Source organism: Ochotona princeps, chromosome 5 (assembly GCF_030435755.1).
Source record: "Ochotona princeps isolate mOchPri1 chromosome 5, mOchPri1.hap1, whole genome shotgun sequence".
NCBI classification, from domain to species: Eukaryota; Metazoa; Chordata; class Mammalia; order Lagomorpha; family Ochotonidae; genus Ochotona; species Ochotona princeps.
Window position 1 is genome coordinate 25,275,466 of NC_080836.1, and position 13,093 is coordinate 25,288,558.

Below are 13,093 nucleotides of genomic sequence, written 5' to 3' on the forward strand. Positions count from 1 at the left end.
GATCAGCATGCACTTCAACTTGGTAAGAATAAAAAGATTAAGTGGAGGTATGACACATTCACAGTTAAATGTGAATATGAGGGAAAAAAGTTACAGGTTAGTCAAAGTATTTTAGAGTTAATCTCTATGGTTACTCAGATATTTAAATAAATGCAATTCCAGAAAAAATATAAAATTTGAGAGCCTAATTTAGTAACTGAAATTTGAGAAGCAGTAAAGATGAATAACGAGCTATTTAGGAAATACAAGACAGATTTTATTGATAAAATTCAATATGAACTTTAAACAAAAGAGGACATTGGGGAAAATCTATGAATTGGATTACGTAAAATAAAATAATAACAGTAATCAAGACAAAAATACTGACTAGAAATCTTCATGCTAAAACTAATAATGGAATTTCAATGTCCCTATATGTATACAAGAGATGCGTCTGTTTACTAAGTTGATGGAACAAGAATGCTCACACATATAGAAGCATGGACATAAAGACGTAACATGGTGATGAAATATTTATGCTGTTCTTTGGTTTGAATTGCTATAACTTAAGACAACACTGATGTGTAGGAAGCATTCATTAACATGATGAATCAACATGAATCAGAAGTTGTAAGGCAGTTAATCCATAAAAAATTAAAAACGTGTATCAAGATTCATAGAAAAATAAAAAGGTAAATACATTTTGATATAAATCATTTTTTGAAATTCATTTGTAATTTTTTCATTATATCATTTTCTCTACTTTTTCAAGGATCATTATATGCGATTTGTAAAAAAAAGAATGGAAAAAATGCCCTTGACCCCTAGATGCAATGCTTCCTTCACTCCAAAATATTAGAATAGCTGTGTCAATTTAGGGTTTAAGAGATTTATGGGTTCCCATTTTAAACATAGATAGGTATCAATGATGTATATAATAGAATGTACATTATGCTGATACTAAAATTCAGATTAAACATTAAGAAAAAGTGATTTTAGTCAACTATCAATATACTATGCATTATATAAATTAATGCATGAAAGAATAATTTCAAACTTCACATTCTTTATATGTATTCCAAAGTCCAAATCAATGATTAATATTGATGCCCAGACCAAGCTTTTCTATTCCTAAAAATTATCTTTGAAGTTTTGTTATATATTTATTTTACATTTTTGGCTCTAAAAATAAGAAAAGTGATGATTGTCAATTGAATAATTTAGTTTGAAAACCTTTAGCTGAAAAAAATCTTCCTTTAAAATAAAATCTTTTAACCAATTGTTGTACGTCATAGTAAAAGTTCAAAGATTCATTTGTCCAACATGAGTCTCCCCAGATAAAAATATTATAACTCTCAAAATAATTTGCTACTGACTCTAGTCAAATATATTTACAAAATATTATTTAGTATGCATTCCAAACTATTTTCCTCCTACAGATTTGAGGCATTTAATTATTCCTGTTAGAAAGATAAAATTATGCCTATCTCAGTCATTGATAAGCAGGTAAAAAAACAGTAAGAGGCAGGGAACTCAGGAATATGCATGAGGATCAGCGGTCAAGACACTGGTTTAGGATGTTTGAGGTACACAACTGAGTGCCTGGGCTCCTTTCCAAACTCCTGCTTCTGATGATCAGAAGCTAGCAGGCAACAGTCATGGCTGATATACTGAGTAACTGTCATCCTCTAGGAGGCCTGAATTGTTTCACTGGCTGCTGTTTTTTGCATCAAATCAGCCCTGCCTGCTGCAAGCTTGCGGAGGTAAACCAGTTGATGGGAGATCTGTCTTGTCTCTCAGTTATTAAAAAAAAAAAGTCCATTTCAAAGAGTAACATCAATTTTTTACTTCTACCTCAGTGCCTCATACATGTTTCTCACTATGCCCTCTTCCAGTGCAACTGCAAGTTAATATTCTATATACCAATATCTGCTTCCTTGGATCTCCTTCAAGGTTCTTTGGTCAAAGAGTGATGGAGTAAGACACAGACATGCTGTGCAATAACCATCAGGCTACAGAGAGTTGAAATTGATTCTCTGCTTATTTACAAAGATCCAAGAGGCCCCTTTAGCAACCTCTTTCATGGGTATGAAGGGATTCATTGACAGAATAAAAAATAAAAAGTCTTGTGTAGTGTCTATGACAATGTTGGCCCGGTATAATAGCTCAGCGGTTAAAATCTATCTTTGCATGCCTCAGGATACCATATGAGCACTGGTTTGTGTCCCTGGTACTCCACTTCACATCCAGCTGCCTGCTTGTGGCCTGGGAAAGCAGTCTAGGATAGCTCAAAGCCTTGGGACCCTGCACCTGTGTGGGAGACCCAGAAGGAGCACTTGGCTGCTGGCTTCGAATTAGTTCAGCTCCAGCCTTTGAGGCCACTTGGAGGGTGAATCAGCAGATGGAAGATCTTTCTCTCTGTATCTCCTCCTCTCTGTATATCTGACTTTCCAATAAAAATAAAATGAAATTTAAAAAAGTTACTGAAACACAGGAAAGGGGAAAAAATAAAATGTTCTAATACTCCGAAAAGGAGACCAGCTCTAGTCTAACTTACACAAGAGGGTGACTGGAGAAATAAAACCAGGTCAAAAGATGGTGTCCCACAAACTACTTTGCTAATTTATACCGCTACTAAGGAAAACTGGAATTCAAGATGACTTGAAGTAGAAACCTACAGCAGTTGGCTGGATCCTCATCACTTCCATCCAGGCAATCATCATCTCCATCACATTTCCATCGAGCTTGGATACAGTGTCTGTTTTTGCAGCGAAATTCTCCAGCTTTACATATAGGAGGTAATATTTCTCCAGGATTAACTAGAGTTAAAAAAAGAAAAAGAAAAGGTGTGTGAAAACTATGAGCTACATTTCACTTAGTGCAGTGTAAACTGTGTGTTTTCATGTGGATTCTGCCTTTCACATAAACGACATCATGCAGTATTTGCTTTTTTTCCATCTTTTCTTCATGAAGCCTACAGTCCTCTTCTGGCTCTATCCAAGTTGTTACAAATGCCTGGCTTTTTTCTAACATACACTCTGTTGATGATTTTTTGAGATAAAATTTCTGATTTATACTATACTCAAAGGCTAAATGTTCCTGTAAACATAGTTCAATGTAAACATCAAATAATCATAGTACAGCAGGTAACTAGGCAAGGGCTGGAGACCATAAGCAAATGGAAAGATGTTCAATTTCTCTCACATAAGGTTAAATTTTAACAAATCACAAACTCATTATAACTATCATACTATATAATTCCTCTCTATTTGTTTAGTAAAGATCTAAAACAAAATTTGACAAAACATTGTATCTGCAGCCAAATAGTTATACACAGGAACTTCTTTTACTTTTCTTTCTTTTTTCTTTAAATTTTGGCTGGCACTTTGAGACAGAATATGTGGTGTTCATCTTTACGGATTTTGAAATCCTACATATGGATGTAGAATGCAAAAATGTTCAAGTTGCACACAGAGGACAGAGAATAGATGAGTGGTCACCAAAAGAATGGTCTGGAAAAATTCAGAAGTCAGTCAAAGGGAAACCAACTTGGAAACACATTGGCATTATACAGGAAGAATATGTCTAAATTCATAACGTACAATATAAGAACTAAAATATAATGCCTATTATACACTAGAATTTGCTGAGACTAGATTTTATGTGTTATTTCCACAAAAAAGATACCTAGGAGAGATGATGGATAATTTAATTTGCTTGACTATAGTAAGTAATTTACTATGTGTCTCGAAAAACCATGTTGTACATCTTAAGTAAATAAAATGATATTCTAAAATTAAATTTATTTTACCATCCAGAATATATGATATTGAGAAGAAACATAAAATAGTTTCATAATATTAAATAAAGCTTATTATGATCTAACACATAAATAAATTTCAGAGTTAGAATAACAAAACATTTTCTCATGTGATTTTATGGTACATATAAAAACATTGTAGAAACATTCATCTCTAGAAATTGGAAAGTTCTAAGTTTTAAGAGAGTCATCATTCTGCTAAGAATTTTAAAGATTTATTTTAGTGAAGTAGCACCAAAATAATGACAACAATATTGCAAACCACTTTGTATTTCTGTGGGTTTAGGTTTGTTTTTCAAAAGGCTTTTATTCAGAATTTCAATTGTCCTATTTCACATGACATTCCATGAGCTAGGTCTGCCATAGAATTTTACAATGTCTGTTTTATAAGGACTTTGAGGATTAGCTAAAATGAAAAAAAAAAACACACACACAATAGTTCATTGTTTGATGGCTTTACTTTTTGGAGGCACACCACTTAATTCTAATCATAAAAAATAACATTGTAAAATCTTGTTCAAAGAGATCCCACCTCTATCTAAGCACAACTTCATTACCATCTCACTGAATTTCCACATAGCCAGGATGCTCACTTCCACTGCAATGCAAAATCAAAAAAGCTATTCAAAGCAGAAGACAATTGGACTCGGTGATTTTACATTTTATACTGCCACTACCAATCACCATTTTTTTTTTTTTTTTTTTGCAAAGACAACTTGATCATGAGATCTGATTTTCTATCCTGTCCTGAATTTCTTCATTAGACTAACCCATTTGCAGCTCTGCACTATTTCAGGGCTTCATGGGGACACTCACAGACCTTAACTTCACATAGGTTTATGCCTGAATGAAAAACTGCTCTCTTAGGAGCAAAGGCCAAACTCTTGCTGTACTGACTGGTGCCTTGAATCTCCTGTTGAATAGTGGCAAGCCTACAGAGCTCAGCATCACTCCCTCTGCTGTAATCTCCAATGCTGGCTCTACTCAACAGCAGAGCCCGTGGCCCTGCCAGTTGCCATGTTTGCCATTTGGGCCACCAATCCTGACTTTTAAGGTGCAAGTAGGTGAGCCAGTTGTAGGTGGTGGGGACACTGCTGGTGGTGGCCTCACCTCAGTGAAGATCTTTCGGAGGAGCCCAGCTCACTGGAGGGGCCTATGCTGGAAGTGCAGCTTCAGACAATGTAGCTTCAGTCAATGTTATTGTATTTCAAGTATACTTGCATAATTCAAGTCTTACAAGATATATAATGCCTTCTTATGATACACAGCATGGGTTGTATTTGGACCAATTTTGCAGGGAAAAATTGGGAATTTTTTTTGAACCAGACTATTAAAATTAGGAGTTTCCAAAGCTAGTGTTTCAGTTGAGATACAAACTCACTGTGGTGGAAGCATGCACTAGGACTAACTGGAGCAAAGGTCCCATATGACTTGGTGGAGTGGAGGATCCAGAAGAATTCATTCAAATTTGAAAATTATGCTTTTACTATTTTTTGATTCACAGCAAAATTTTGCTTTATTATACAGATGCTCAGTTTTGATTTCCAAAGCATCCAAGACCAAATGAGATTGGTTGATTCCAATTTTAACCAAATTCTTTTCAGATGTTACCAGCAGTTACATCAGAAAGATAATGAATTACCAGTGTTGAACATAAGGTTTGCTCAGAAATTAAAATGATATGACAGGTTACTTTTGAGCTGAGAATGCCCATTATCAAGGAAACATCTAATATGGCATGAGACAATGTTTAAAATATCAGCTTATGATTTCAAATATCCTGGAAGTGTTCTAGTGATGTGGAATTGGATGGCAACATTACCTATTGCAGACACTGAGCTATGACCAAGCTACCCACCAAGTTTCACAGGAAAATAATGTATTTGGCATAACACAGACAGATAATTTCTGTAAACAAATAAAAAAGATCAATGTTTGTGTATTTTCCCAAAAATTTTACAAAAGACTTGTTTTAAATTTTATGTGTGTTCGTGAAACAGAGAGATGAGAGAAAGATCCCAAATTCTGGAAGTCAAAAACAGAACTTGGTTCTCTCATGTATGTGACAGGGAACTAATCATTTTATATATCACCTGCTTTCTGCTACACACGTTAGTGGAATGCTTAGGTATAGAAGAAGCTCGCCAGCTCAGATCCTCTGATATGGGATGCTGGCATTTTAAAAGTATATTATTCCCTCACCAAACATCCACTGCATGTGATTATTTTATAAACTTAATTTGTGCATTGGAACTGATTCTCAAAAGTAGTGTCACACATAGAGCAAACAATTTTCTACAATAAAATCGAATTAAAAGCTTATATTCAAAATTATTTTCTTAAAATGAAATTAAGATAAATTATCATTATTTTAATGAAAATTTCACTTATATGAAATAGATCCTTCAGGAAAGGAGTATCACTTCAATAGGATCAGCTGTTCATTTTCTCCTCTCATTATCCAAAACTATGGATGCCATTAATTTAAGAAAATTAAGACAGCTACATTCACAGTAACACAGAGGAAAAGGTTCTCCAACACAAACATACTATAAAAATGATCATGTGGTTAAAAAATAATGTGTATAATTTTTTTCAAAAACTTCATGTGATCGAACTCCTACAGCTCATGGTATTTGAATATAGACATCAACTGCCTTCAGTATATTAACAAGTGTTGCAATAGCAAGTTTTGTTTCTCAGTTCTGTTTTCAAGCATACATTTGAAAACTGATACAAAGCCTGCAATTCTACTGCCAGGATCACTTTTAGTAAAAACATTACAATATGATCTCATCCATAAGACACTGCAAAAGTAATAAATAACCCTTTACTTTTACCATTGTCAAAATAAAATAACATGCATCATGACAAGACTGGCATGGAGCTAGCAGTTATCAAACATTCTACGATATCTGCTGTTAGAGCAGTGGTTTCCTCATGCCTCCATGATACTATAAAGGAAAATACTTACTCCAGAATCATTATCTTTACTTAATCAAAGAAATACCTGTCGGAGCTAATGTTGAGGTCACAATTAAGTGGAGAAGGAAAGCCTACTGGAACACAAGTTTATTTTTACTTTGGAATCATCTTAAATTTGAATCTCAGCTTGGTCACTAGACTCCTTTCATGCTCATGATTTAATAAGATGCAAGGCACATGAATAAGTGTCTCTTTTTCTAACCTTGCTTCTTCCTCTCCAACACTTAATGGACAGTATTTTTAAGCTTTTTGTTTTCTGGTTCCTCAACTGACATTTAGTTGCCAACTGTATCAAAAGTATAACTTAGTTCTAGCAGCATTTCTTTAGAGGCAAAAAAAAAAAAATGTCTTTCTTTGCTCTGTATACATCTCACATTAAGACAAATTTACTCGTTTAACACAGTATTTGCTTTTTAACTTTGGGAACATGCAACCTGCATTTAATTTTTTGATTTTTGGTTTCTTTTTAATCAATCATATATGTACATATACTTATAAATATGCATATATACACACATATGAAATACATGTATAAATATTTGTATAAATGAAACTTGTCATTGAGTGTTACTATTTAAAATAGTATCATTGCTTTACTATGTTATTTTGGCTTTAATATAAAGAGGGAAGGACAAAAAAGAAAATGGAGTGATGGTGTGCTGGAAGTCTTTATATAACCTTCCTCTACAAAGAAAAACGGTGAGAAATGCTGTGCTGGGTTTTGATTTTTCTTCTTAGGTTAGGGCAGACTGACCTTTCATTTCATAGAGAGTGGACTTCTGAGCAGCCATCCTAACTGGTACATAATCCTCTGTGGGTTCCTATGTGTGGAAGGTTGTAAATATTCATCTGGATGGGGCGTCTCAACTTCTTACTGCCTTAAATTTTTACTACACATTAGATTGCACATACCCTAGAACAAAAGGCTTGTCACAGCTGAACAAATATATGACCTACCATAGTAGAGCACTGTGTCTGACAGAGAAATATATCTGGTGATCCAAAGGGTGACAAAGTTCACAGAGTGCCACTGACAGGTAATTTTGCAATGCCACTCCTGGAGAACCAATGATTCCACAATGTTCAAGTCACTCTCCTAAGAGAGTTCTGTTTAAATAACTCCTACGTCATAATCACAACCAAACTAGTTTTGTTCTCTTTTTTTAAAGTGACTACTACTTTTCTGGAGTCTAATTTACTTTTTTGGGAATAATTTATGCCTTCATTTGTTCATTTTGCATGTTGTGATTTTCCTCCACAAACATGTTGTAAGAACCTTGCCTGACAATTGGTGCTCCAGGCTTTACCCCTTTCTCATAGGTACTAACTTCCATCCTATTCTGCTATACCAGAAAAGATTTCTAGTTGTGAAAGGGTGTGCTCATGATCCACAAGTTTCACAAAGACTTCTATCTTGCTCTCATTCTTCACTATCTCCACGTACAGCATTAAGAAATCGGTCTTAATCTACCATATAGCACGAAAAGATTTGTCTATTGTGTTTTCTAAGTAGATTGTATTACAAATTAATTTTAAAAATCAGTGGTGTTTAGTCAACCCTGAGTAAATGCCAATATGCTTTTTGTTCATTTGACATCAAGTCAAGTGAATGACTACTGAAACAAGGAAGGCTGTATCTCAGTGGTTGCAGCATCTCTCTTGGTTTTACTTGTCAGACTAAAATCACACCATTACATCTATAGAAGCCAATTCACTTGCTGAGACCATACTTCAAATTAAATCAGAAGACCATAAAAATCAACACTACTAAGACATTAGTGGCAGACACACTGATTTTTTGGTAGTTTAATTTTGTCATATGCACACTAAATCTAACATAGCCTTAAGAAATCTTGACCATTACATAAACAGGAATTGAAGTAATTTGTTGAAACACTCTTGGGGTTATCTGCAAGGAATGATTTATTACATTATTCCTCTTATTTTTCCCATCACCCTTGAAGAGAACCTAAGAAAGCTGATTGACACAAACAATTTCGCAAAACTTTAAGTGGTCAAGTGCAACAGCAAGTTTCCAAATAAGAATTTACATTTTTGTTGACTGAACATTATTCAGTGTAACAAGTATATGTAAAATCATCTTCCTGTGTTTCACTGATTTCTGTTTTATTGCACTGGGTTAAATCATCTATTTATTACAGACAGCAGAAAGAGATGACAATTTCAGAAAATGTTGTCTCTAACTCCTACCAGGTGTATAATCACTTTTACAACCATAATAACTAATCAAATGTCAACATCGTGACCAGCACTGTTTATGGTACTTGCTAACAAACCAGTTATCTAATTTTGACTTATACAGAGATAGTTAATAATAGTCTGGACTACTAAAACAAGAAGTCCTGTCAGTCTGAACTCTAAGTGCCACTGTAGTTTGTGTTCAGCTAATGCTCCTTATAAGATATTTGCATGAGTGGCTTTCAAGAAATTGCTGAATATATTTTAATTTTTGTTTTTTGTGGTTTTGCAGTTATGGCATAGGAAAAACTACATAATAGGGCTGGAAGAAAATTCAAATAAACAAAATAGAAGTAGACTGGAAATGATCAGAGCTCAAATATCATGTATGGTTCTGGAGAAAGTGAGAGAATCACATCTCATTAATGGAAAAACACAACTAAATGTGTCCTCTCTCACTGCAGCACTTAAACACTGGTGGATATCCTGAAATGAAGCCAAGAGGGACAGACTTTTGTGCCATCTAGGAGGCAGAATAGTCAGCAAGTAACACATGTGAGCAGTTAACACATACTTTCTGTCTAAGGAGTTCTGCACAGATGTGAGAAACATTTTCCATTCATGTGGTGATGCCCTCAACAAGGTAAATTAGTGTTTGATCTATCGTGGCTATATGAGGAATTCTTCTCTGACTCACATAAGCTGACTCCAAGGAGAAGGAGTTAAGCTGAAATTAGTACGAAGCCCCAGTGAGACTTTCATTCAGTTTAGTTGCTATGTAGGCAAGAACAAAGTTTGTATATATAAAGGCAATTGCCTGATTTTTTGTTATGAACCTTCAGAATTTACTAGAAGCAGGAAATTTATGTAAATTGAAACAAATTTTCAAAGTAATGACAAAATCCTTGCACAATTTACAACTTGAATTTTTTAATATTTTTATTAATTTGTATTATTTCAGTTTAGTCTTTTTCTACTTATTCCAGCTCACTTTAATATTCATAGTGCTTTTCTCTCTTTTTATCTTTTTCCTGTATTCTAAAGTACTGTTTTTACCTACCAATCAATAACATTTTTATATGTACATAAATAGGGATTGTATATAAATACCTATACATACTTTTGCATCTAAATGCAAGCACTAATTCAAGTGTAATTCTTTTTTTTTGGGGGGGGTGTGCAGGAAAATCCTCAACACCATGGTGAGGAGTAATTAATCTTTGTGTCCCACCCAGCGAGGCATGAGCCAATCCACGCCAGCTCTTTCCTGTCAGATTTCAAGCTCTATCAAGTGTAATTCTTAAGCAGACAGTGGAGTTAATGTGAGCCATGATCTGAAGCCCAATGATTCACACTACTTTGATTCATGTAACGATAGTTCACATAATTGAAATCGAGCAACTAATTAGAAAATGACAAGCTCTACATGTCATCTAGACATTATTATCTAGTGAATACAGGCTTTCTTCAATTTCTTACAATAACAAAGAATGACGATGAACTTTCACAGGATCTCTGAGAGCTTGCTGTCTTAATCATTATATTGTCACTTTGATAAGGGAATTTGACTTCTTGCAAGGCCAATGGGACTGAAACAAAAGATTTATTGAGGACTCCATCTACATTATAAAGCTGGAAATTGAAATGTGTACAGCTAATTCCTTTGCTCTTCCACTCTTGAAGTATGTATTAGAAGGTCTGTGCCTACCAAAGGAGAATGTGCCTTCCATGCGACAGTCCATGCCTCTGAATTTTTTGAGAGGGGACATGTGTGAGTATGTAGATGTGGGTACAATCCATTTTCAAAATGTCAGGATCATTCCAATGCATTGGCAAAAGAAGTCATTTTACTAAAGCTAAACATGTTATTTTTATGTGTGGAGGGAACACACACAGGTGCACACACAATTAAAGGAAGAGAAAAAGTACTCCAACTCACTGCTCTAGCTCTAAAGGCCTTCAATGGCCAGAAATGGGCAAGCCCAAAACAAGGAGCTGGGAACGCGAATTAATAATGAGAGAATTATGATTCCCTTACAAAGCAAGATGGACATATTTGAATACGTAAGATAATAGGAATATTCTGAATACTATTACTAAAGAAGTCACTATAAGAAATACCCCCATATAGCCCAATATCAATGAGAAGTAATTTGTACAAGAATGATGATGTAGTGAAAAAGTGAGCATTAACTAGTAAGACGAATAAAAATTCTGTTAACTAACTAAAGGATTCTAAAAGGATATTTTTAAAGAGAAACTTCTACATGCTGATTCAACTCCCAGCCAGAAATTCTGAATTATAATAAGTGAGATTGAGGAAGGCAAAAAAAATAGCCAAAAGCGTACTTAGGTACACATCTGAAATTACTGAAGCACAAAATGACATGAAATTTAAAGTCAGTGGTAATGTTCCTAATGCCTAAGTAAAATGTCACAAAGGTTGAAACTGGGTCATCTGGCAAATTACAGAAGGACTCATCAGTGGTGAAAAAACAAAGTGCCATAAAAACACATTAAAAATATCATCAGCCATCCAATATGAAAGAAGATAAAAGTCATTACTTCTTGAATGCCTTGAGTCAGGACACAGTTTATTCAATGTATTTACATGTGAGATGAAATGTCAACTCTTCACCATTTTGACAGACTGGTAAGTACTGCCAAAATATCTTCTTGTGCCTTGTTCATCACCAAATAGATAAACGGGCCTAGAAGCTATTTGATAGATTTTTAGTTTTATGCTTTCTTTTACCGCTCAAATTAGCCAATAGTTATGCACACTAAATTGCAGCTGCTAATTGTGAAATTGTTAGTTTCATGAAATATTTGCTTCTTTGCACTTTTTTGTTGCAGCAGTAATATGATATTGTGCTAAACATATTCAGTTTCATTATCTGTATATTAGAATTTAATTGCTAAACATAAACAGTTTGAAAATAATTATATCCGAATAATTATCTGATTTTTCTTTTCCAAATTTGTTCTTAATTTCTTGGATTTCACCTGCTTCTAGTCTTCACAAGGAGCCATATAAAGAAAGAGATGAAGGAAAGTAACTTACATGTACAAGTTGTCCCATTCTCATCCAAAAGTTGATTATCAGCACAAGCACAGACTCTGCCGTCGGGAACAGCCAAGCAGAGAGTACTGCAGCCTCCATTATTTACTCGGCACATATTGTCACCTGTACGAGGAGGGAAGAGAACGTGTCAGTGAAGTCAGATTCCAACCAAGCATAGGGATTCCAGATTCACACTCTTGCTAGATATGAGTAATTTTTAATGCAGGCACACATATATCCTATGGGTAATATACATTTGGTACTGTATTCACAATTGTTGAATCACCATAAAAATAATGTTAAAATCAATAGATATTAACAGGAAAGAGGAATTTTCATGTTGTTTGGAAGGGCTATAGGTCTGTGTGGAGTTAAGTTTTGAAAAAAAGACAGAGGAAAGATGGTACCGTGGTCAATGGCCAAGATAAAGTTACAGGTTCAGACCCCAATTCTCTTGAAAGAAGACAACTAGCTATTGGAATGAGTACTAGGAACAGTGGTGGAATATTCTTTGCTCACGTGAAAAGGGTATACAGTCAAAAATTAACACTGAGTGATGCAAGCACAAGGTATCTCCCAAGTTGCATCAATGAGCACTCTTGCTAGTTGTCTCGAAGACCTACAGAGTGGATGCAGTTATGAGGTACACAAAGGGCCTCAATACTGGGAATATGAAAGGCACTCACACAGGTATCGGTAAACCTGTTTGAACTAGCCACGAAGACTTGCAATAACACAATAAGTTTTTGAAGAGGTTGGAGATGACGCTTCCTATAGATGTGGGTAGGAATAGGCAACATTCAAGTATTGATGATTTTCCTGATATCTTTTAAGAAAAGTTAGGAAAGGAACTATACACTGACAATGCTGGCAAATCCAACTGGCATGTTATGATCAGGGTCATTTTATACTGTGTCATATAAGTAATTGTTTTATTGGATAAGGAGGTCTAACTCAAATTTTCAAAATAATTTTAATTTCTCAGACCCACACAATAAGCTAAGAAAATAATGAAGCTTATATTGGCAGTCAAACTGCAAATGTCA

At 34.7% G+C, this 13,093-nt stretch overlaps 1 protein-coding gene across 1 annotated transcript in view; it reads right to left on the minus strand.

The window, feature by feature from the left end:
• LRP1B (LDL receptor related protein 1B) overlaps positions 1-13,093 on the minus strand; it is a 1,366,825-nt gene that overhangs the window by 659,428 nt on the left and 694,304 nt on the right. Inside the window, exons 17-18 of the mRNA XM_058664204.1 lie at positions 12,048-12,170; positions 2,658-2,798 (exon numbers count right to left, since the gene is read on the minus strand). Of these exons, the coding sequence (XP_058520187.1) occupies positions 2,658-2,798; positions 12,048-12,170 (264 nt within the window). The remainder of the gene's footprint in view (positions 1-2,657; positions 2,799-12,047; positions 12,171-13,093) is intronic.